Source organism: Euleptes europaea, chromosome 2 (assembly GCF_029931775.1).
Source record: "Euleptes europaea isolate rEulEur1 chromosome 2, rEulEur1.hap1, whole genome shotgun sequence".
Classification (NCBI taxonomy): domain Eukaryota; kingdom Metazoa; phylum Chordata; class Lepidosauria; order Squamata; family Sphaerodactylidae; genus Euleptes; species Euleptes europaea.
In genome coordinates, this window is record NC_079313.1 from 73,876,135 (window position 1) to 73,901,714 (window position 25,580).

The 25,580-nt window shown below is 43.0% G+C and overlaps 1 protein-coding gene across 1 annotated transcript in view; it reads left to right on the forward strand.

The window, feature by feature from the left end:
* Positions 1 to 25,580, forward strand: part of TRABD2B (TraB domain containing 2B) — a 369,519-nt gene that overhangs the window by 36,853 nt on the left and 307,086 nt on the right. The window contains exon 3 of the mRNA XM_056844781.1: positions 11,727 to 12,287. Coding sequence (XP_056700759.1) covers positions 11,727 to 12,287 — 561 coding nt within the window. The remainder of the gene's footprint in view (positions 1 to 11,726; positions 12,288 to 25,580) is intronic.

Consider the following 25,580-nt stretch of genomic DNA (forward strand, 5'->3'; position numbering starts at 1 on the left):
TTTAATCTCCTGTCTGCATTACATAGAAATGCGCACATAATTTAATTTATCAAAGCACAATGTTTACATAGCGAACTCAGAATTAAACATCAACAGATTTGGTCTGTAAAACAGCTTAGGAATTTGGTGGAACCGTTTTTGAAGAGGAAAATAAACTTCACTTTAATTTTGTTATTGTAATACTTGCACAGGGCTTGATCCTCTGAGGTGCTCGGCTGGATTTTGTGTCGCATGTACGCGTCAGGGCACCATCATCTCCATAGGAGGAAACTGTAAATTGAGGTACAGTTAGAGCAACTGATTTCTATGTAACAGCTGTGTGATGTGGATCTATTGTCTCCTAAACCCTGATCATATAAATATCCTGCACTGATCATTTTACGAACATTAAATTAGTTGTTCTGGCCATGAACTCTTTCATTCTGAAGCTTTACTCACACTTCACGCACCATTTTCTGCACTCACTGGCAGAGTCCTAATCCCCATGCCAGAATTAACACTTCTTGTGCCTCTTATAGAGTGTTGCTAATGGCAGCTTTGGCCATGTATATTTACCTCAAAAGAACTAAGCAGCTTTTATATGCAAAGTACTGTGAGAACAGCCATTCACAAAACTTTATTTAAAGGTAACATTAAAAGGAGCTTCTTTTCAGTGGCGTGTTAAATTTAAGTATGTTGCAAGGGAGTGTGTATTTGCATGTGTAGTGCTAAACACTACATATGCAAAAACATGCGGCTTCAGACTTGGTAAATGCATTTATGAAGTTGCCTTAAGGGGCAAATCATCTGATGCTGTGTTTTCCAGCAAACACAAAAGACCTATATCAGCCACACCCCTTCTATAGTACTGTGAGGACTTGTTTTCACAAGCCACTGTTCCTGCGATTATAAATACAGATAAATTGAATGTAACTCCTTTGCTTGCAATTTATTCTTGAAGCCTTTCCTGAAATTCCTCATGGCCTGTCTTCACCTCAGTTCTGTATCTCTTCTTACATAATCTACAACGTTTCTTACAGTTGCCAACTGCCTGGAGAAAATAATGTCCTGTCCTTTTTACAGAGCCTTAATAGGATGTTAATTACCAGGTGATATTATTTACCTCTAGGGTTGCCAACCTCCAGGTAATACAGCACACCTGCTCCACCTTCAAAAACACCAAATTACTAAAAATTTCACTAGAAACCAATGTTAGTCTATGTGAATATATTGAGGTACAAACTAAAAAAATTCAATATCCAAATTATACAATCTAGTAGTTAGGAACGTTGGCGTCACATATCCATAACACGAAGACATACAAAATAACTTCAACAAATACAAAAACACTCAAGAAAGACTGTTCCTTCGTTCTATAGTTACACAGTGTCAATATCCAAAGTTCATTCACAATTCCAAATTGTTTAGGGAAGTCCGTGTGCTCCCGTCAGAGTCTCTGCGATCCGTCCCTCTTGTCAATTTCCTTCACAAAGCTGCATACAGCATTTCCAAGTGCTCCAAGCACTTTTTACCCCTCTATTTTGAGAAGGGGGGTACAGGGGTTGCTTCACCCAAAAAATACCCAAAGGGTTACCAGGTGTGGTACAAGAGTATGTGCCTTCCCGATATAACACGTTTCATATGCTTTCATCAGCTCATAACCAGGTATGGTTATCTCTTCACTGAGACATTTCCGTTTTCTTGTGTTTTCAAGATTTCATTTGGACCTCCGTGGGTTCCTATGAGTATTATTTATCTCTAGGGTTGCCAACCTCCAGGTAATAGCAGAAGATCTCCTGCTATTACAACTGATCTCCAGCTGATGGAGATCAGTTCCCCTGGAGAAAATGGCCACTTTGGCAATTGGACTCTATGGCATTGAAGTCCCTCCCCTCCCCAAACCCTGCCCTCCTCATGCTCCACCCCAAAAACCTCTTGCTGGTGGCGAAGAGGGACCTGGCAACCCTATTTACCTCCATGTCATGGAAGTCTTCTCCTTTCCACACATTCATTCTCTATCAAAAGGCCAGGATATTTTTCACCAGGCAGATTGGCAATGTAATCATAATTCCCCTTCTGTGTCAGTACAAACAGTTCTGAGGGAAAAAATTGAGAATATGAGATGATTCAAAAATATCATTCATTAGTAAATCCCAGTCCGCTGTTGATTTTGTAAGGCGTTTTATATATTTTCACTATCTCAGACCAGACTAAATCATTGTTCTCCTGGAAATTCTGTATCACAGATCTATCCCTATGATTTACCCATTAGCTAGATTAAGGAAAATTCAAAATTCAGTATTTATTTAGAAGTGCAACTTTACTCTAGACAACATATTAGGGTGGAATTTTAATGTACAAGCCAAGTAATATATATTATCATTAACTAGAGTTTTGTTTATTTGATCAACAGCTGGAAGATTTCTGATCTCACAGTTCTGTCAGGGAATAGTGTTGGAGATATGGTTTACTGTTGAGCAAGCATCTCAGACTGAAATAAATAATTCTAGTTAGTGCTTCCAAAAAGCTGAGGAATCCTGACAGTCAGAGGGACTTGTCAAATATGTTAGTTGTGACACTTTCCAAATGTGTTAATAAAATATTATAGCCCTGCCCAAACTTCTGGACACTTTTGATGATGGCTTGCAGATGAATGTCCTATCTTAGTGTTACTAAGATTGCGACATTATTTTGCTTTCTTCTTCACTGTTCATTTTTATTTATGGATATCATTCACTAACTACTACTACTAGTTAAGAATAATAAATAACTGGTTTTATGGATTTTTTAAAAAGTCTTAGCTAATATTTTGTAGTAGCAGGTAGTCAGCTACACATTTCTGAAAATCAGAAGACTATAGTTAAAGGTTTTTGGGAATTTTTTTTTGTAAATGTTGATATTAGATGCTGGTCATAACATTACCAAGGTTCACGCAGAACTGCTGTGCAAAGTGCAGTGACATATGGAACTGATCTACATAGAGGAAAAAAGAAGCATTAAAATTACACCAAAGGAATTAATTTCCTTGCTGTTGCAGAAGAGACATCCTTGTAAAAGTCAGCCATCTGAGGCCACTGCTTAAGGCCTAGGTGAGATATCATCATGGATGTCAAGCAGACTGTAGTCTCCAGTTTCCATCCTTTGGCATTTATGTGACATGTCCACAAACCTATGAAAACTAACCTTTCCATGATGGTTGTGCAACTCCCTCATATATGGTTTATGCTCTTGCTTTGTTGATGTTGCACAAAAGAAAATGCAAAAGGCTTTGTTTGCGCACCTGTGTGGTAGAACATTTTCAGATGCCAAAAATCCTGTGCATTGCAGTCCATCATTGCCATGAGACAAATGTAAACAACAGGGGCCAAAACTGGTATTGGATATGGACAGGTTGGTTGCTCATGTTTACTCTCATTTTTCTGCAGATAACTCTTCCCAGCTCCAGAAGCCTTCATATATTACTGTGATGTTCACAGGGAAAATCACATCTAAAAACTTAGAATATCCCAGATTGGGTTGATATGGGGCTGGACACAATGAATTACATTCCTAGTTGGTGTATGTATGTAAATTGCCGTCAAGTTGCAGCCAACTTATGGTGACCCCTTATGGGGTTTATAAGGGAAGAGGCTAAAAGAGGTGGTTTGCTAGTGCCTTCCTCTGCATAGCAACCCTGTTATTCCTTCGTGGTCTCCCATCCAAATACTAACCAGGGCTGGCCCTGCTTAGCTTTCGAGATCTGACGAGATTGGGCCGCTATACCATGCAATGGCAAACCACCTCTGTCAATGTCTTGCCTTGAAAACCCTATGGGGTCATCATAAATCAGCTGTGACTTGATGGCACTTTACATATACCTATAATGTACACACAGATAGCCAGCATGGTATAGTGGTTAAGGTGTCAGACTAGGACCTGGAAAACCCAGGTTTGAACCTCCACTTGCGCCATGGAAGCTTGCAGGGTGACCTTGGGCCAGTCACACACTCTCATCACTGACCCTGGCTAGTATTTGGATGGGGGACCTCCAAGGAATACCAGGGTGATGTGGAGGCGGGCAATGCCAAACCACCTCCCAATGTCTCTTGCCTTGAAAACCCTACAAGGTAGTCATAAGGCAGCGATGACTTAAGGCAAAAAAAAAAAAAGTACACACAACTTATCAGTGTTTTCCTTAAGAAACAGTCACTTCTTGCTCAGCCCCAAAGAAATATTCCATATTATTTCCACAATATTTTCATTGTTACTGCCAAAGGTCAGTTCAGCAACAACTATTTGGCTTTTATATTATACAAATATGTGATAGTGCATAATCACCAGTGATCACCTTTTTTTCTGGAATGTCATTCACTTTGTCTGGTTGGTTATTATTATTGAAAACTACTTAGAAACAAGTCTCACTTTATTCAATGGGGCTTCCTTCCAGGAAAGCGTGCATAGGATTGCACAGGCACAGAGATCTAAATGAAAATAAAAACATTCATATAGAACATGTATTAACAGACCCACCATTTAGATGTGATGGTAGAAAGTGTTCCAGTGAGAAAGTGCTATTAATGATTATAAGCTAAATTTCAATTACTGACCTACTAGCTTCTATAAAGATGAAGAATAGTTTATGGAGACAGTTATTAATCTTTAACCCTTTACACCTATTAATTATTAAACCTTTTCAGAAACAATATAAATTCTAATTGTGTGGCCAAATCTTCTGCTCACAATGCATGTCCTGGCCCAGGATCTTTCTGATAAGTCAGTGGGTTTAATTTTTTCTTTATATATTAATCCTCTGATATTACAGATGCTGTTTTCATGACCAGAAGGCAGAAACAGAGTCCAAACAAAACAAATTGAATTTGCTTTTAATGTCAAACTTTCATTCATTCATTCTGTGTAGTCACAGATGTTTAACTCTAACCACAGTAGCCAACACCTATGATGTAGCTTATATTATGCACACTGGTTTTAGGGAAATCCCAGTCACTCTTTGCTCCATTTATTTTAATGAGACCACTCATCCCATAAACAGCAGTTCACTGGGCCCAGGAAAAACTTCCAGCATGAACCCCGTTCCAGTCTACACATTAAGCAAATATAATGTATCTTCCATTGTTTATAAAATTACATGGAAAGCTAGAATTTTTGGAAAGGATGTCAAATTCAAAGTTATGAATATTATTCCTATTGTAAAACTATTTTGCATTCACTCAAGCTAAACCGCTTATGAATCTGGACCTAGGGTTGCCAACTGCCTGGAGAAAAAATACCCTGTGACTGTCTCATTTACAAACATTAAGCCTCGATTAAAGGAACAGGAGATATTTCTCCAGGCCTGTAGCAATTATAAATCTGGCTACAATACGTATCTCAGTTAGCCTTTACGCAGACTGTTTGGGCTCCATCCACTGCCCTGGCAAAATCCATCCATTCAAGAGCAACACGTTACTGACAAAAAGAACTATAGGGAATAGGGATGCCAGCCTCCAGGTGCAGTCTGGGTTTCCCCCGGAATTACAGCTCATTTTCAGACTATTGAGATCAGTTCCCCTGGAGAAAATGGATGCTTTGGAGGGTTGCATTGTACCCCACTTGAGGTCCCTGTGCTCCACAGGCTCCACCCCCAAATCTCCATGAGTTACCCAGCCCTATGCCCCCTGTCCCCTGTCCCCAGCCAGTGGTTAGGGGGACCTGGCAACCTTAAAGGGAGGCAGCCAGTATAAATCAATGCCCGAGCAATTCTGTCAGGCTCAACAAAGGAAAACGGATCCCAGGAAAAGTGCATAAATTAAGCAGAAGCTGTTGGGCTGGGTAATTAGCCAGAAGCCAAGATGCTATGGCTTGGCATCACATCCTTCCAATCTACTATCTTAAACAGACCTTCAAGTGAGCTGTGGCTCATGAAAGCTCATACCCTGCCAGAAATTTTGTTAGTCTTTAAGGTGCTACTGGACTCTTGCTCTTTTCTACTGCTATAGACCTTTAATTAAAATAAAAGATTAGCATAAATGTGCTTAGATTATATATTGCATGGGTCCCAACCTTTCCCCCCTTTAACAGAAGCTGAATGTTTAGAAATGGTAGCTCAGCCTTTTCATGGCATGAAGGTAAATAACATTCACGGTATAAGCTGAAGATCAAGCGGATATTAAAGGGTCAACTAGAGGGGCTGATTAAAAACTTGGCAACCTCAGCCTCAGTATATGTGTGTGCAACTTCTCCTGTTCTTTGAGCACCAGGACTAGGGGTGTGCATTTGGCAAAGCCAAACCAAACCCCCTCCCCAATATCCCCAAAAATAATTGGCAGTGATTTAAGGGAGGTGAAAAGCAGATCCTGAATAATGCCAATTTTTTCCCGGCATTATTTGGGCTGCTTCGGCCATGCTGCCATTTTTTAAATATGGGGAGAATCTCTTCTCTCCCCCTCCATCCCTCCCCCTGTCACTTACCCACAGGCTGGCTGGGTCTTGGAGCCAGCAGACGGCACAGCACTGAATGCTGGGCTCTGAGCCACATACCAGCTTTTTTATAATATTCAAAAATTTTCAGGTCTATTAAACCCAAATCCAAAAAATTCCAACTGCCTCCGAACTCCACTCTGGGTCTCAGAGGCGTTGAAGAGGTGGTGTAGGGCTTGGCCCTCTGACGGGTGGAAAAGGCATGCAGAATCAAAAGGAAGCCTTGGGGGTGACCATGGGGAAATGTCCCTGTGTAAAAGGCGTCTGTCCAAAAATGCAAGTTCCCTTTTTTTTTTTTACTTCAGTGGAACATTGGGCCATAGTTTCATTAGAAGTACACTGTTGTTGGATGTTGGGTCACAGGCTTTTTAAAATGGGTGTAAGTAGGGTTGCCAACTCCCCCTTGGAAAATTCCTGGGGACTGGGGGTGGAGCCTAGGAAGAGCAGAACTTAGTGAAGGGAGGAAGTTCTGCAGGATTTGATGCTATTGGGTTCATTCTCCAAAGCAGACATTTTCTGCAGGAAACTGATCTCTACGTAGGGTTGCCAACCTCCAGGTGATGGCAGATCTCCTGCCATTACCACGGATCTCCAGCTGACAGAGATCAGTTCCCCTGGAGAAAATGGCTGCTTGGCAATTGGACTCTATGGCATTGAAGTCCCTCCCCTCTCCAAACCCCGCCCCCCTTAGGCTCCGCCCCAAAAACCTCCTGCCAGTGGCAAAGAGGGACCTGGCAACCCTATCTCTGTGGTCTGCAGACCACTCTGGAGGCTGGGATCCCTAGGTGTAGGCCAGTAAGGGCACTGCTAATTGCTGGCGGTAAATTTGAGCTGGGCCCAGCATCACCACGTGTTGCGCCAGGGTGGCGTAACTATTCTCCACAGACAATTTTTTAGGATAGACAAAGGCCACTTATGCATGGGAGGTTTTGCCTTGGATTTGCTGTTTTCTAGATGCACTTTTCCCGCATTTCAATTCTCAAAACTCTGCATGGGGGCTTATTTTTGAGTTTTGAGAATTCAGTTGGGGACAATAAGCATCTAGAGCAGGGGTGGGGAACGTCAGGCCGGGGGCCATTTAAGGCTTGCAAAATCATTTGGTCTGGCCCTTCATGGGTCCTGGCAGATCTCTAGCTCAGAAGGATCTAAGACTGGCGATCTGCCCCCTACCACGGACAGGAATAGCCTCTATTCAAGGCGGATGTTTGTTTTGCCGAGAAAAGGAACCTTTCCCCCCCTTGCAGAAGAGTCGTTAGCTATGGATCTGCTAGGACCGCCCAAGAAACTGTGTTAACCCTTTCCCACCCAGGCCACGGACAAACGTATTACCTCTGTACTACAAGAGGGCCGGGGGCGGAAGTGGCGACAATGGAGGGGTTCAAGGGGGCAGGGCCAGAATGCACGGGGGGGGAGGGGTTCTTAGCCAGTGTGTCCTCATTTCATCCCTGTAGGCAGAGGTGGCAGGAGCCGGCCCCAACCATGTGAAGCAGGAGCAACTCCAGTGTGCGGCTGGACGTCTACGGCCAGCTGCTACAACAGACCATCCTGTGCCACCAGGTGGGCGAGTGCGCCACCGGTTGGATGCCTGCCTGCTTTCCCGCATGGGGGGGGGGTCATCTGGGGCAGCTGCCTGCTTGGAGCTTGGTTGGCTAATTTTTAAGCTGTTAATTTTGTATGGCCCTTGAATGATGTTAGAAACATCCAAATGGACCTTGGCGGAAAAAAGGTTCCCCACCCCTGATCTAGAGTATGGCAAATCCAAGACAAAACCTCCCATGCATAAATGGCCAGAACGGCACCTGACTTTAGAGGGGACTTATTTCTGAGCACAGCCCTGCCCTAGATATGCCCGATGTTCGCTGGAAGAAAAATTCCCTCAACTTTTTTTTGCGTCTGAACGTTTTCCTTCCCTCGAGTCCCGGCTTACCTGTAGCGACTCCGACCATTGTTTATGAACCAGGCGCCCTCTTGTGGTCGGAGTCGTCCGCTGCCGGCATTGTCCGCCGCTGGAAAGTGGATGGCGGGATGGGGAAGAAAAAAGTTTGGGAAAGTTTGGAAGTTGCTGAAAGTTTTTTTTTTTTTTTTTTTTTTTTGCCTGCTGGCTTTTTCTCCCTCCGGGCGCAGCCGACACGATGACATCCACAGCAGCGCCCGCCTTCACGCGCTTGTTCAAATAGCGTCCCCTAAACCTGGCGCCGTCCAAAAGCCAAGATCCACACCCCCGCCACCCGCCTTTTCCAGGGAAAGGGGAAAGGGAAAAAAAAAAAACTTTCCCACCTCCTTCCTCCTAAACGCCGAAGGGGGGGGGGACACCCAACTCCTGGGCAGCGCAGAAAGTTGCCGCTTTGAAGATTCCCCTTTTGCTCCCAAAGCATGGCGGAGGCTGGGGATCAGCGGCGGGATCCCGGGGATCGCCCTGGCGGGGCCGTTTGAGCGCCCCGGCCCAGGCTGAGCGAGGCCGCTTTCTTTTGGGGTTTTGCACTTGCCCGATGCGGACGCGGCTGCCCGGGACCGAGGCCGGCCGGGACCGAGGCACCCCCAAGCCAGCCGGCGAGGCGGCTCCCCCGGGAGGAGCAGGATGCTGCCCCACCTGGCGCTGATCTGCTTGGTGTTCGGGGGCTTCCTGCCGGCGTCGGCTCGCCCAGAGCCCAGGAGGCGGCAGCAGGCGGACCCCGGCCGCTGCGAGCTGCCCCGATCGGTGAGCGGAGCGGGGCGAGGGAGGGGAGGGTGGCGGGATGTTCAGCGGAGCCTGAGCGGCTTTCGCACCCCCCCCAAAAAAAAGGGGGGGCGATCGGTCGTCAGGGCATTGCCCTGCTCATAACATGACTGGGGTGGTCCCTATCAATGGGAATTGCCGCCGACCTGGAAGGCTGGAGAGGAGAGGGGCGCTGCCATCCCCACCTGCCCCATCCCCCAAATAGAGAGAACCCTTCTCAAGGGGCGAAAACGCACGGCAGGTTTTGCCTCGGATTGGCCGCTCTCTAGATGCGCATTTCCCCCATCGGAGTTCTCAAAACTCTCCATCGGGGCTCATTTTTGAGTCTTGAGCGTTTGGCTGGGGGGGAATGTGCGTTTTGAAAGCGGCAAATCCAAGGCAAAGCCTCCCGTGCGTTTTCGCCCAAGGTGTTACCTGAGGGAAGTGAGTTGGGGTTGGGGTCAGTCCCAATGTTCGCTAACTGCGCCTGAGAATTTTGGCGTCTCCAGATGGAGGTGGCCACGTCTAGAAACATAGGCCATTTATTCATGGACGGTTTTGCCCCGGGCTTGCCGCTCTCTAGATGCACATTTCTCCCATCTGAATTCTCCAAACTCAACGATCCGCCCCCATGCAGAGTTCTGAGAATTCGGATGGGGAAAATGTGCATCTAGAGACCAGCAAATCCAAGGCAAAACCTCCCATGCGTAAGTGACCATAGCGTTTGTCCTCCTGCCAGGCAGAGGTTGGAGTGGGAAGCCAAGAGAATCAGTTCCCCCAACTGTGTGTGAAAAAGAACCACATTCTTTACTGTACTACTGTGCATCCTGCAGCCTGGAGCGCATTGTTGGGGCTGATTAAGCTTTAGACAGTAAGAATGCCATGGACTCTCCTTGGGTACCACTTAGGAGGAAGGATCTTGGCATGTGGCAGCCCACCTTGTAACCTCTTTGCAAATTTGCCCTTTTAAATTATTTTGTGATAGGTAAACATTTTTTTTAATCCTCACTTAACTTATTAAATGATTACTACATGTTTCAGCTTGATTCCTGCTGTTTAAAGGTACTGATCACCTTGGGGGAAATCTGTTCACCTTGGGGAAAATCTGTTCACCTTGGGGGAAATCTGTTAAATAATCCATAGCCATGGCCATTCTGTAACATATCCTGCTAATTGTTATTTGGGCCACTTCTGTAAATGCAACCCCCCTTTTTTTGCTGGAGGGGCATTTATTACTAGCAAGATCCACAACCTAGTTATAATGGCATCAGTAGGACTGTGGGAGCAACCCTAGGAAGTTCTGCTTAGAAATTAAGTCCCCTGTTATTCAATGGACCTTACTCCCAGGAAAATGTCTTTAGGGTTACAGCCTATGTTAAATTATTCAACTTCATTGATTATAAGGAGTTGTATGTGTTAATGACAAACTGTGGTTCATGGCCGCAATCCACAGGAAATGCATTCTAATGGGGTTTATGCAGAAAAAGGTCCTGGGAAATTGGGCCCCAGTTGTCTACATAACTATTATACAATTTTATCCTAAATATACATATTTTAAATAATCACCCAGTTGCACTACTGCAGGCACAAAAGGATGATTAGAGCATAATAAGAGGGGACTGTGGTCTGTACTGCTGTGCATAGTACATACTACCTGTTGCTGTATGTATTACATTACTATGTAATTTCTGCATTGTTTAACATTTTTATGCTATTTTATGTTTCAACTGTTTCAGATTTCTGCAATCCTAATTCAATTGCATTGCTTACTGAATGTCCTGTCCCATCCTGTTGATTGTATTGATTTGCGCAGTCTTGAATCTTAGTGAGAAATGCAGACTGTAAATAATGTAAATAAATAAATAACAAACAGTAACACTGAACATTCATCCTATCTTCCTTCTCCCCCTCCCAGAATGTGTGATTTCAACATGTTTTCTTACAGATATGTCCCCTTCCCCTATTTATGTAGGTTAATTGATTTGGGGACCCTGACTGTATCCCCTGGGCTGGCTGATGACCAGTGTGTCAAGAAACTGGCCACCAGTTGGATTTTAGATTCTAGGGATTTAGGTTTTTCATTGTCGAGTTATATTTTTGTATTTTAATGTAAAATGGATTATACTGTAAGTGATATTTTGACGTGAGCTGCTCTCAGCCCGGTCTTGGCTGGGATAGAGTGGGGTACAAATTTAAAAATAAATAAATACATAAAACGCAGAAACCATTTACTCAGGCAGATTGGAGTTGTGTTAGTAAAGTTACTCCATCATAGATAAAATTATGATTTCAGATTGGCCAGACATGCACACACATACAATGTCCAGAGGCCCTGCCATTGTAAACTGCCATCTCAGTCCTACAAATGATGATGGTGTTTTCAGTGGCACTTGCTTTCATGTCAGTATAGTTAAGATTTGGGATGTAGCGTAAAGGCTAAACACATTTTGAAATCTTACATTGGAATAAGTGGTTTCAGGAAGACAGCCACAGTGTGCATGATTTCATCACTCCTTATCATACAACAAGCTTTGCTGGTGTTGATCTCACTTGTCTCACCACAATTTTAACTGACTTGCTGCTTCTCTTTTCTTAGCAAAGGCACCTGAACTCTTTCCTCTGGACAATCCGGAAGGACCCTCCTGCCTATCTGTTTGGCACCATTCATGTGCCTTACACACGTGTTTGGGACTTCATCCCTGAAAATTCCAAGGCTGCTTTCCTGGCTAGCACCAATGTGTACTTTGAGCTGGACCTCACCGATCCCTACACAATCTCAGGCCTGGCCAGTTGTCAGCTGCTACCACATGGAGAGAATTTACAAGATGTGCTCCCCCAGGATCTTTACCACCGCCTTAAACGCCACCTTGAGTATGTTAAGTTGATGCTGCCTCACTGGATGACCCCTGACCAACGGGGCAAAGGTCTGTATGCTGATTACCTCTTCAATGCCATTGCTGGAAACTGGGAACGTAAAAGACCCGTCTGGGTGATGCTGATGGTCAACTCCCTGACGGAGACGGACATTCGCTCCCGGGGAGTACCCGTATTGGACCTCTATTTGGCCCAAGAGGCTGAGAGACTAAAGAAAAGGACAGGAGCTGTGGAGAGGGTGGAAGAGCAATGTCATCCATTAAATGGGCTGAACTTCTCCCAGGTAAGGAGGAGTGGGCCCCACCCCTCATCTTTTTAAAGCATTCCAGTCATAGAGTCTCAAGACTAATAAATGAATGTGTATAGTGTACTTGTGTTTAGAAACCTGTTGGTTAACATGTTGATGGGATTATAGAAAGGTAATTCTTTCCTTCGGACTGTTTTCAGTCACATCTGCATATGACACATTACACAATGTTTACCTGCAAGGAAATAATTTTTTGTGATTAAATGATAAAGAACATTACAGAGACATTATGATAGAGACAGAGATAGAGAGAGGGGCTGTGGCTCAGTGGTAGAGCCTCTGTCTGGCATGCAGAAGGTCCCAGGTTCAATCCCCGGCATCTCCAGTTAAAGGGACTAGGCAAGTAGGTGATGTGAAAGATCTCTGCCTGAGACCCTGGAGAGCTGCTGCTGGTCTGAGAAGACAATATTGACTTTGATGGACCCGGGGTCTGATTCAGTATAAGGCAGCTTCATGTGTACTGTGAGTGGCATATTGGTCCCTAATGGGTACTATAGGTATTCGCACCACCCTGTTGCACATACTATATGGGTACAAAAATATAGAGAAAACTTTTTTGAAGAAACAATGTCCATGAAGTGGTATCCCAATCTCTCTTGAATATACACCAAGCATTCTGTATGATACCAGACATTCACAGGCAAGAATATGCAATATTTTAAACTTATAATGATATCAGCTAGGTCACCCATGAGTATATTCAATGTATACAATTGCTGAATATTAGAATTTCTGTTGTATCTGGCTTTTATAATCAAATGACACCCATTGTAAGTGTTTAATGTGAAAGGATATCTTTCAACATGAATCTAACACAGCATTTTATACGTGTACTCTCACCTGCACATTTTTTCTTTGATTTTGTACCTGGTCTCGGCAGTCCAGGAAACAGATTGGTTCCTGGCCTATTATGTGCAAGACATAGCAATGAGCACTGTAGAATCAGCAAATTTCCTGAAATCTTGTTGCTGCCTGTACTGAAGTAGTGAAGAAAGAAAATTTTCCCCCTTTTATATATCAGACACAAATAAGTGGTTTTTAGTGTGTTGCTTGTCGAAGGAGATAGCTTTGAACTTCCTTGAAAATGCTCTGGGTACTAAACTCCCCTCGCGCATCAATTTATGTGTTTGTAGCAGACCAGAATATATATTGTTTGAGGGATTCACAAGGTTTGTGGTCATGCCTTGACTCTGTTCTCTGTAAAATCGTATATTTTTAATATTAGGGCCAAAAGGGCATATGAGTTGTTCTGGTTAATTAGAGAAAAATCTCCTTACAATATATATTTTAAAGTTGGAGCTGTCCCACGTTCAAGCAAAAGGTTTCTATGCTTGACGGTGCTGCTATAAACGATCTGTATATCTCTTATGTTAAGTAATGGGCTTCAGATGCTTTTCTGAAGAATAAATTGTCTGCTATTTGGACAGAGCAACTGTTTTTCATTAACAATCTTTAAAATATCACCTGTGAAAAAATGCGATTAGTTGATAGTGCTGCCAAAAATAAATAGCTGGAATGGAATACAATGGGAAAAACATGCTAGAAGACACAGGATTTACTGGGGCTTGTGTATCCTGTTTTAGTTTTTTTGTGGGTTTTTTCTTCCAAAATTGTTTTTATGGTCCCAGTAAAAATGAAGACATCCCTGTGTAAGATAACTAACCAACCAAACCAAAGGAAGGATCTTGGGGTAGGGGTAGACTGTCAGCCAAATAAGAGTCGTCAGTGTGATACAACAGCAAAGAAGGCTATTGCAGTCATAACATCCAAGCCCTAACATCCAAATCACAAGATGTCATAGTTCTGCTGTACACTGCATTGCTCAGGGCATTCCTGGAGTACTGTGTCTTTCTGGAGACCTCACTTCAAAAATTATGTGGGCAGAAAGGAGTGGGTACAGAGGAGAGCGATGAGGATGATCAGGGGCCTGGAGACCAAGCCCTATGAGGAAAGGCTGAGGGACCTGGGAATGTTTAGTCTGGAGAAGAGGAAATGGAGGGGGGACATGATCGGTCTCTTTAAGTATTTGAAAGGTTGACACTGAGAGGAGGGCAGGGAACTGTTCCTGTTGGCACTAGAGGTTAGGACTCGCAATAACGGGTATAAATTATGGGCAGTAAGGTACTGGCTGTATATTATTTTAAAAATTTACAATAAGAGAAGTTAAGTAGTGGTCTTGGCTGCCTAGAGAGGTGGTGACCTCCCCCTCACCAGCAGTCTTCAAAGCAGCGGCTGGACAAACACTTGTCAGAGATGCTCTAGATTGATCCTGCATTGAGCAGGGGGTTGGATTAGATGGTTTATATGACCTCTTCCAACACTATGATTCTATTATCAGTGCTTTCTATTGGAAATGTTTAAGATCACATGACACGAAGAGTCTCCTTTCCTCCTTCCATGATGTCATTATCATGAATGTATTAATTTAGGAAATATCAATGTAATTCCATGCAGGTCTACTCAGATGCCTACGCAGGTCTCTTCTATGAGGCTTATCCCTAGGATTATACTGTTAATGTTGTTTATCCATCCTGTTCAAAACTGCTATTATTCCTATAGCAATTTAATAATTAAATATTGTGTTTTCCAATCCTAAACTTGCTGTATTTGCAAATATATTCTAGGGAATGTGTTTACTAATTAGTTGCCCCAATTCATGAAGTATTATCTTCATCTGATATTGCAGGTAGACATGCTGATACAAATGTTTGTGAGGTGGGGATTCTACTTGGTAGGTAATTTCCCTTTCATTGTAATTAATTTTATTGCTCAACAGACTGAACAATTGCAGCTCAAATGATATTTTGGGCATTTTAAAAAATCCTAACGGAGCTGAACAATGACTTCTGGGATGAACACTGAGCATAATTCCAAAATTTAAAATCCACCAAATGAATCACTAAATATTTTCCATGGCACTTATTTACAAACATAATGAAAGGAAGGTTTACAAATGAACCTCTCTGCAGGTAGAGGAAGATATGTGTTACCCAACTTCCTCCAAAAATTAAATTTCCATTTTTCTATTAAACCCATCCTACATGAAAGATAATCCAAAATAATTAGTCGAAATACAATATGCCTCTGGCATTGAAGTTTCCTTAGGACAAATAGTAATAAAAATAAAACCTGTAAAAGCTCTTCATTACAAAGTTGCATCATGGGTAGTCATTTGTTTTAAAAATTGTGTGAATCGTACAAATGTTCCCTTGGTGGAAGCAGATCTTTCCCTCTGTAACCTCCTTGCCCCCCCTCCCCCGCCAGGCATTTTTTGGGCCCCGGCAGACTGAAAGCAATGCAGGCCAGGAGATAGCAGTAAGGAAGAGAATCAGGCAAGACTGCCTTCTTTCCACTTATACCTGCAGAATGTCCATATGATACAACCATATGCTTATAGGAAAACTGAATGGCCAATGATGGAGAATGTTCAAATCTCTCTCTCAAAGCCAAAGTATGCTCTGTTATGGTGCTACTATGGAGCTGCATAGAATTATGCCAGGGATTGAGAGCCAGGGTGGTGTAGTGGTTAAGAGCGGTGGTTAGGAGCGGTAGACTCTAATCTGGAGAACCGGGTTTGATTCCCCACTCCTCCATATGAGCGGTGGACTCTAACCTGGTGAACCGGGTTGGTTTTCCTACTCCTAGCCACCTTGGGCTAGTCACAGCTTTCTTAGAGCTCTCTCAGCCTCACCTACCTCACAGGGTGTCTGTTGTGGGCAGGGGAAGGAAAGGTGACTGTAATCCGGTTTGATTCTTCCATAAGTGGTAGAGAAAGTCGGCATATAAAAACCAGTTCTTCTCTGTAACGCGCATTCATTCCAGTCTGGCATGAGCAAAACCCACCCCAGCTCTTGCAAAATAAATGGAAGTGGTGCAACAGAGATGAATTAAGACTCAGACTTGAAAGATAGTTCTAAGATCCTGACTGGCCAAGCATAATCTTCAAGGCAACGTGGGAGAAAATAATATGCAGATGTGGTTCTTTTGTGTCTGATTCTGCGCTGTCTCAGTCACCTGGCAAATTGTTTAAAAGGAGCAATTTCGAATGCTATCATTCCAGCAATCCATGTATTGTGGCCTTAACTGAAAGGAGCTGGTTATGATGAACCAGATTTCCTTTCTTAATTCTAGATCTTGGATTTTCTCTTAAGAAACCTGTAATTAGTGGTATTAACTGTGGAAATTAGAAATTGACCAGAGTTTGTATTCCAGTTTAAGTCTAGGCCGCTGGAAACATCTGTGACCATTTATAACCCTAAATCTGTTGTGGGCTCCAGTACAGTGCTTTTTGGCATTACTTTAATTATAATATATACTCTGAAAAAAAATGGATAATAAGGCCTAGAAAGCATGCTGTATTGAAACCTCCTGAAGCATTTGTATTCAGGGAATATGCCCAATATTTAAACATTTACTAAGGAAAAGTAGTTTGCGTCCCCTTCCCCGCCTTTGCATCTCACAGGAGCTACATGCTGCTGAAAATGTAAATCAAGTTAATATGTGTTATCCATTTATCTAAAGCTCATTTTCAGTGGTTTCTGGAAATGCTTGTAGTATAGTATGAGGGAACGTATCTATGGCACACCTTCCTGAGAATCAGCTACAACTTATTGTGTGTGTTAAGTGCCGTCAAGTTGCTTCCAATTTATGGTGACCCTATGAATTAATGACCTCCAAAAAGTCCTGTCATTAACAGCCTTGCTCATGTCTTGCAAACTGAGGGCCATGGCTTTCTTTAGAGAGTCAATCCATCTCATGTTGGGTCTTCTTCTTTCCTGCTGCCTTCAAGTTTTCCTAGCGTTATTACCTTTTCCAGTGACTCTTGTCGTCTCATAATGTGACCAAAGTACGATAGCCTCAGTTTAGTCATTTGATTTAGAACCCCCCTTTTTTTTGTCTTTTTGGCGGTCCGTGGTGTCCGTAAAACTCTCCTCCAACATCACATTCCAAATTAATCAACTTTCTTCTTGTCTACTTTCTTCATTGTCCAACTTTCATACCCAGACATAGTAATGGGCAATACTATAGTATGAATAATCTTGATCTTGGTGGCCAGCGACACATCTTTACACTTCAAAATATTTTCTAGTTCCTTCATGGCTGCCCTTCCCAGTCTCAATCTCCTTCTGATTTCTTGGTTGCAGTCTCTCTTTTGGTTGATGATGGAGATCTTGAACAATTTTCCTCATTGTCCACCTTAAAGTTGAATAATTCCCCAGTAGTCATTACTATGTCTTCTGGATATTCAACTGTAATCCTACTTTGTTACTTTCTGCTTTAAACTTGGGCTATTCTGCAAGTGTGTTTTTTGTTGGTTTTGGCCACAAACTACTTTACCTTTTTTTTCTTTTCTGCACTTGTTTTGTCCCCTAAAAAAGCAGCTTTGACTTCCCTCAGGTTTTCTCCGGCTTTCTTACAAGCACTTTTACCTCAAGATTTTTTCTCAAGCCAATTCTGAGTCAGCTTCACTCAATGTGCGGAAATGCTCCATTCGGAGTAATTCCACTGCCCATTGACACCCACCTATACCCACATCCAACCTTCCCAATTGATTCCATGCCCTGCTTTTGCCTTTCCTCTCCTCCACCTAGGGCTTCCTCACTACTTTAATTTTTTTAAAAAAATGTGCAAGATTAGTGATCGAACGCTGAGGAATCTTCCTGCATGCAGCGAGGCTCTTCTGGTCAGCTGGCCTGCTATGAAACGGGCCAGAAAGCCATGCTACCATGAAACTGACCAGAAGTGACCACATGTGTTTTTTCACTATCTCCCCTGCGATCTGGTCAGTTTCATGATCACATTACTTTCTGGTCAGTTGTTTTTTTAACACACAGCAATAAAATATCGCTACTTCGCTCGAGCATTGAAGTAGTACTCTTAGCAGGTTCTCTGAATTTCCAGTCTTCACTAAAAAAAAAAGTCTTTAACTCCTATCCTCATGAAGATATCGGGGAAAAGGCATATCGTCACAAGGGAAGAGAATAGAGACTTGCCTTTAAAAATAAATAAAATGAAAGCAGGAAATTCAGAGAATGTGCTAACACTATTGCTTCAGTGCTCCAGCAGCATAGCGATATTTTATTGCCTTTTTTAAAAAAGAAAGAAAAAGAAATCACTTGGGTTCAGGGTGGGGGAGAGGAGATGGCGATCCTTCACATACCATTTTAAATGGCACCAGTTAATGCCAGCTTAGGAGCCATTTTCTTTAGCATTCTGTTCCCCGACTCTTCCACATGTGCAATCACCTTCCTCCAAGCGTTCTGTCGCTAAGCTTGTCCTTTTAAAGCAGAAGAAATGGTGGTGGTGGGGAGCCACTTTTGTCCGCGCTCTGTATGGAGACTGCATCTGCTGATTGCTTCTGCTTGTTGAAAGAGTTTTGCTTCACATATTATTTCAAATGGCTCTGGTTAATGCCGGGTCAGGAACCAGTTTGTTGAACATTTGGCACCCCTTCCACATGTGTCCAGTCAGTAAGCAGAGAATTGCCAGTGTCAACAGTTTTGTTGGAGGAGGAAATGTCTCTAGCATTTCTGCACAGCAGCGCTAGACTCCATGTGCAAAAAATAAAAAGGGGGGTTGGTGCTGTGACACCACTGGTGATGCCATCGGTGATGCCCAGCACCCTTGCTTGGTATTTTTTAAAAAGTTTTTATTAATGGGGTTTGTGGTACAAAGATAAAAAGGGAGATTGGGGAAAGGGAAGCAGATTAATAATTGATCTTCAATATCTAAATTCAGTTCAAATTATAAAATTTCATAAAAATTATACATTGTACAAAAGAAAAAATCTATTATACATTCAATCAAATAAAAACTCACTTTATAATCAGTTCTTACTTCTACATAAATCTCTATACTGGTAATACATGTAAATTTACATTTAGGTATCTAATTCTTCATGCCCTGCCAAATACAATTGGTTAATTTTAATCATCATCTGGTGTTGTCGAAGGCTTTCACGGTCAGAGTTCATTGGTTCTTGTGGGTTATCCGGGCTGTGTAAAATACCAAGACCATGGTTACACAGCCTGGATAACCCACAAGAACCAATCATCTGGTGTATTTGTCATAAAAAGGTTGCCATTTGCGCCAGAAACCATCTAATGGTCGTTTATTTATCAAGCAGGTCAGCTTAGACATCATAGCAAATTTAAATAATTTGCAAATCCATTCATTTTTCGTTGGGATCTTAGAGTTCTTCCAATAAGAGGCGTACAAAATTCTTGAGGCTGTAGTGGCGTATTGAAAAGGTTTTCGCTGATTTAAGTCTATTTGTCGAGGGCTGATTCCCAATAGCATAAATTTGGGGTCCAATTCACCTTGCTTGGTATTGTTGATTATTGGGCCATGTGCGAAAGAAATATACTGACTCTGCAGCAGATGGGATTCAGAGGAAAGGGCATGCATGTGGAATGATTTTCCCAAGCCAGTTTACATGCTTGTGGATGACTGCTGAGAAAATCAGTTGTTCATGCGGAATAGTCCTTTCATCAGTAATCATTCAAGTTCTTCACTATTTTCTGCCAGTAATGTGGTGTCATCTGTGTATCTCCAGTTGTTTTCTTCCACTAGTTTTCACTCCATCTTCATGTACATCAGGGGTTTTAAACCTTTTTGAGTCTGCGGGCACATTTGGAATTGTGACACAGCATGTGGGCGCAGCAACAGAATGGCTGCCACAAAATGGTGGCCACGGGAGGTGGAGCCAGCTGTAACAAAATTATTGGCCCAGCTTAGCTTCAGTAACACAGTACGGATCCCTGTGCTGTGGTGGCAGCTGCTGCCAAAACAACATTTTAAAAAATCTGCACAACCAGTCAAATCTCCAATAGTCAATCAAAAGCCTTGTGGGGCAAAAGCCCTGCCTGGCCCAGCTCACTTCCAAAAATCACCTTGGTAGGCACCAGCAAAGGTGTTGGCGGGCACCATGGTACCCACGAGCACTACGTTGGGGATCTCTGATCTAAATCTAATCCAGCTTTCCTGCATATATACTGAACAGATAGGGAGATAAAAGTACATCCTTAACACCTTTGCAAATTGGAAACCATTTTTTTCCTCCAAATTATGGAGAAATTAATATCTATATTCTCCAGATTCTGAGGAATTGAATAATATCCATACTAATTTTTAGTGTAAACTATAGCTAGGCTTGCCAACCTCCAGGTGGGGTCTGGAGATCTGGAATTAGGAGATCAGTTACCCTCGAGAAAATGGCTGCTTTGGAGGGTGGACTGTATGGCATTGTACCACTCCGGGGTCCTGTCCCTCCCTCCCCAGACTCCCTCCCCAAAATCTCCAGGCATTTCCCAACCCAGAGTTGGCAACCATATCAATACCTCCAAGATAAACGGTATTGGATCATCTTTTTATTTGTATGTTTATTTATCCACTTCCGAGTCTGGTATTTGTATAAAAGTGCTCTTTAGCAGCTCATATTAATTTCAGTGGGACTTCCAGTACTGAACTGGATTTACCTCTGTCAGGAGACGGGGTCCCCACCCCATCTCCGGACTTCACAGCCGGCTCGCCGGAGGCGGGGCTTCCTCCCTGCCCCCCAGACGGCGCGGCCGGCTCCCCGACTTCTTCTCAGCCCGCGGCCTTACCGGTGGCATGTCCCTCCTCTTTTGCAGGGCCGCGGCGAACAGGGAGGCGAGGGAGGCACGTCGGTTCCCCCGCAGCAGCAGGAGCGGGCCGCAGAGCAGGCACCGACGTCCCCGGGGCGGCGCGGAGCCCTCCCACCACAACAGCCGCTCGGGCCAGGGAGGACCGGCCCGACCCTCAGCTGATTTGTGGGTGGGCCCGCGTTCGGCCGGGCCGCGCCCCACGCCCTACACTACGGGGCGAGGCAGAGGCAGCCGGCCCAGGAGACCGGCTATTTGGCTGACTTCCGAGTGGTGGGTTGGGGGCGGGGCCTAGGATAGAGCCTCGCTGCCTGGGAGGATAAAGGGGGAAGAGAGAGGACCGCCGGGGAGGATTGGGAGGCCAGTGGTTGCTGGAGCTTAGGGCTCGGAGGCACACTGGCTGAATCAGGGGGAGAGACCAGCTCTGACTCTCCTTCCGACTGGTCTGAGGCGGAAGAAATCGTCTCAACCCCCTCCTCCTCGTGGGCAGCGACCTCGAGCCCCGCGGGAGACACCCGCCCGCGTGACAACTTCCACTTAATGTTTTGAATGGGATGTTTAGATCCTTCTAGTTTGACAGATTTTTCACTGGTCTCCTCTATCATACAAATGTGAGAGGCTAAAAACCATGTCATATCTTTTTTTCCTAGAGACTAAATTCTTCACTTTTATAAGCTGCATTCATAGGGTTGCCAGGCCCCTCTTTGCCACCGGTGGGAGGTTTTTGGGGTGGAGTCTGAGGAGGGCAGGGTTTGGGGAGGGACTTCAGTGTCATACAGTCCAATTGCCAAAGTGGCCATTTTCTCCAGGGGAACTGATTTCTATCGACTGGAGATCAGCTGTAGTAGCAGAGATCTCCTGCCACCACCTGGAAGTTGCAACCCTATACATTCATCTGCAAAGACCCTCCGTGCATTTAACAGCATATGCTCAAACATGCATGGGCTCTTAAAATGCATTATCTATTTTCTAGTGTACCAAATCATGCATTTGGAGTTCAAAGAGTTTATTTTAACATGTAATGGATTTTATTGATAAGGTTTGTGTCTTTGCTGGCTAAGGCCATAATAATAAATCTATCCATGCATTTGGAGCCTACATGCTTCCAGTTGGGTGCATATAGGCCATCCATGGATGTAGGGTGCATATCTAGAGGTTGGGACCCAGGGCCAGTGGGCACAGTTCCAGTCATGACACCACCCTCCACATAACTGAAGCCCTTTTCAGATACTGAATGAATACATCCTTAACTGGGAGCAGAGTTTTGTTTGAGCACCAGAACCTATTTTAATATTAGGGAAGATACCCCGTCATGCACCCATCTGACTTGTTCATTCACCAGACTAATATGGCTAGTGTGAGGGAATACTTCTTCACACAATTTTACTTCCTTCTCATATTTAGAGCAGGCAGCCTTAATCTCAAAAGTTCAAGCCAGTTACCCGATGCAGACCCTAGCAAATGTATTTAAAATGACTTCTCCTTTCCTCCTTTTTCTTACCTTATTTATTTGTTCCCTATTTTCACTTTGCCTTTCTTTCATCTCCCATCACCAATTCTTTGTATGCATACTTAATCCTCCTGCAGTTGGAAGCTAAGCCTTTTAGCCTCTTGCCACATTTTTCAAAAGTTGCCTTGCTGTGGATTTGACATTAGCATCTTGATTTTTAAATCTGTCCATTGAATCTCTCTCCATAGGGAATAAGGGTTCTTTTCCTTCTGTGGGAAATAATTCTGATTGACTGAATGAGAGGGAAATAAAGGGTCATGCCCTGATCTCTCTCTCTTTTTAATTTAGTCATGAATTTGATTATCTAGGTGGTATTATGTCAACCCATGATGGAGTTAATGTCAGCAAAATATCGAAGTTGAATTGATTAGATCAAGGGCAACCCTAAAGAAAAGGTCTCCATACTGTGCCATCTCAGACCACACTTAGCCACTCTCCCCTTCCTCCTTTCTCTTGTGTATAGACTAATAAACATTGTTGTCCTACTTTTTGCTTGCTTCCCTCAGCATCCAGTGGCAGAAGTGACTTTGTTAACCAAGTCAGTCTTCATTTCCCAGCTCCTGCTGGTCTATCAAATCCTGAGACATGGCAGCTCTGATTACTCTATTGATAGAATTACAGAGACTACAAGTGCTGCTTAATGAAAGGCTGATGGGTGGTCCATCAAGTTTGGTCCCTGACAGATATCTGCACTCTCTAAGCTGATCTCTGCATAGCAGAACAGCAGGAAACATTAATATACACACAGGACCATATTTTGATATGCCCTTTGGCTTCCTTTCCTTTCTTTGCCTTTTCCTTTCAAAAGAGTTTAGGAAGGGGGGGGGGAAGATACATTAGATCTTTAGCTGGTGAAAAGTGACTGTTGAGTGAAACTGAGGCTGCAGTACTAAGCACACTTATTTGGAAGGAACTGGTAGTCTTCATTCCAGTTAATTTATATGCCTAGGTGTGCGGTGAAAGCCCATTTACAATGACCAGAGATTCGACATACAATTCATATACTATTAAACTCCATCCAAGTAAACTAAACATAGTAGGTTTTATTTTAATTCTTTTCCTCCAAATTGCTTTTTTAGTTCCCTGAGGCAAAATGGCTAATACGAGAGTTATTCTGCAATATACATTATTAAATGAATTGGACCACTTTATTGAAAAAAACTAAATATATTTAAAGGGCATTTAAAATTATTGCTAATAGTCATGTTTTTTGATCCAGCCAAAATGTAGCAATTTATACATCATATTTTAGCATATGCATAAGCCAGCCCTATTTAGCAGATCTACAAAATAATGCTTTGTTTTGGCTGGACTGTGACCCTTATCCCTTAATGTTAGATATTTTAAAGGGAGAAATATGTTCCACTGAAACCTCCCATTATAATTTAGGTGGAAATTAATTTTAAAAACCAATTATGTCACTAGAGTTTGATGGCTGTAGCCAATGATTCAAAAATTCAGCTCTTTCACCAAATAATATTGTTTGAAGCTGCACATAATATGCCATTGTAAGCACGTGAGTCTCATATTTCATCATTGCATCCATTACACAAAGTATAAATGTCCTAAGTGCTATTTTTGTATGGCAGATGCAAGTTATGTGTGTATTCAACATTATTCATTGTATATGAGTACAATATATATTTATTTATATTACCATCTTCAAATTAGCAACAAGACTGATAAATTCACATTTTGAATTCTTTGGAATGTAGGAACATTGGCTTCAAACCATATTCTTCATTACTCGCTACTGTAATGGTACTTTGAGAAGTATCACGGTTGAAGTCTCTGCTCCTCAGTTCCTCCCTCAGGGTTGCTGTCTGCAACTGGCAGTAGCATCTGCAGCACTGGTTTATAGTGGCATAGGGGTCATTCAGCTTAGCTTCCTCCAGGGCCTTGTTCCACTTCCCAGACTTCTCCTGTGGCATCCAAGTCTTTTGCTAATCTGTTTTTTCTCTCTGTTGACTAGTTTGCCTACTCCGGGTTGGGAAGTTCCTGGAGATTTGGGGTGGAGTCTGGGGAAATGAGAGTTTGTGGAGGGGGAGGGAGCTCAACATGAATGGAAACTCAACATGAATTGTGGGGATTGGTTACCTTGAATGAGCATGTCAGATTCCTGATTATTGTTCTTATACCACAGAGTTCTATCATGGATTATTCATTCATACATACCTTACTTCATTACTTGTATTTCTCAAGAGGCCTGAGCCAAGTGGCTCTTGATGTGTTGGATAAGTGGCTGGGGCTTGGCTCTGCCTGTTCCTGATCTCCAGTGGGTCATTAGGGCAGTTGCCCACTCAGCATTTTTTCCCATGTAAGTCAAATTGCCAGTGTACTCCTGCACAACTTTTGGGGAGACTTCCCATATTTACTGTGCAATTCAGAAGTTCTATACCAAGTACATTGGAAATTCCTTGTGCAGACAAGCCAAAGAGCAAATTACTTTTCTGTGTTGCTTTTGATCACTTGAATGGAGTTTTTTGGTTGAAAAACTGATCAGATTAATTTTTTTGGAAACCTTGCGTTATGGAAAATTGAGACTGAGGACCATGGTGTATCCAAGGCATTAAAGATACTCCCTCATCTTGGTCCAACATTCTAATACTTCACTTTGGCATTCATTCTGCAATATTCCATTTCATTTTTAACAGGGAAATTAATCCTTGCAGTCATTTGCTTCCTACTCTTATTCCACAAAGGAGTCCTGCTTCTTCAGCATCCCCATGGAAAAAAGAGGCTTAGCTAGTCCAGTGACAAATAAAATATAGCTCTGTTTGGTATAGTGCCACATTATAGCTGCTGTTCATATATATGAGTTGTTAAGTCTTCATCTCCTATCTGTGAGAAAGTGACAGTAAACTACCCTTCTTGGCCTCACAAGGATGTTGTGACTAAAAATGCTTTACAGATTGTGAGGTTCTCTGATAACAAGGTAATGGAGCCTTTATAAGTCCCTAAGATTGAAATGGTTTGATCCGTGAACGTGAAGTTTGCTGTGATTAAATCCTCTCCTTTTTTTCCTTTTAAGGTCCAGAAGAAAAGGAACTAGAACGAATGTTAGAATTACAGAAGTTGCTTATTAGATATTGTTTGTATCTTCATATACTTTTCTCCATGTGTGAGAACTGGGAA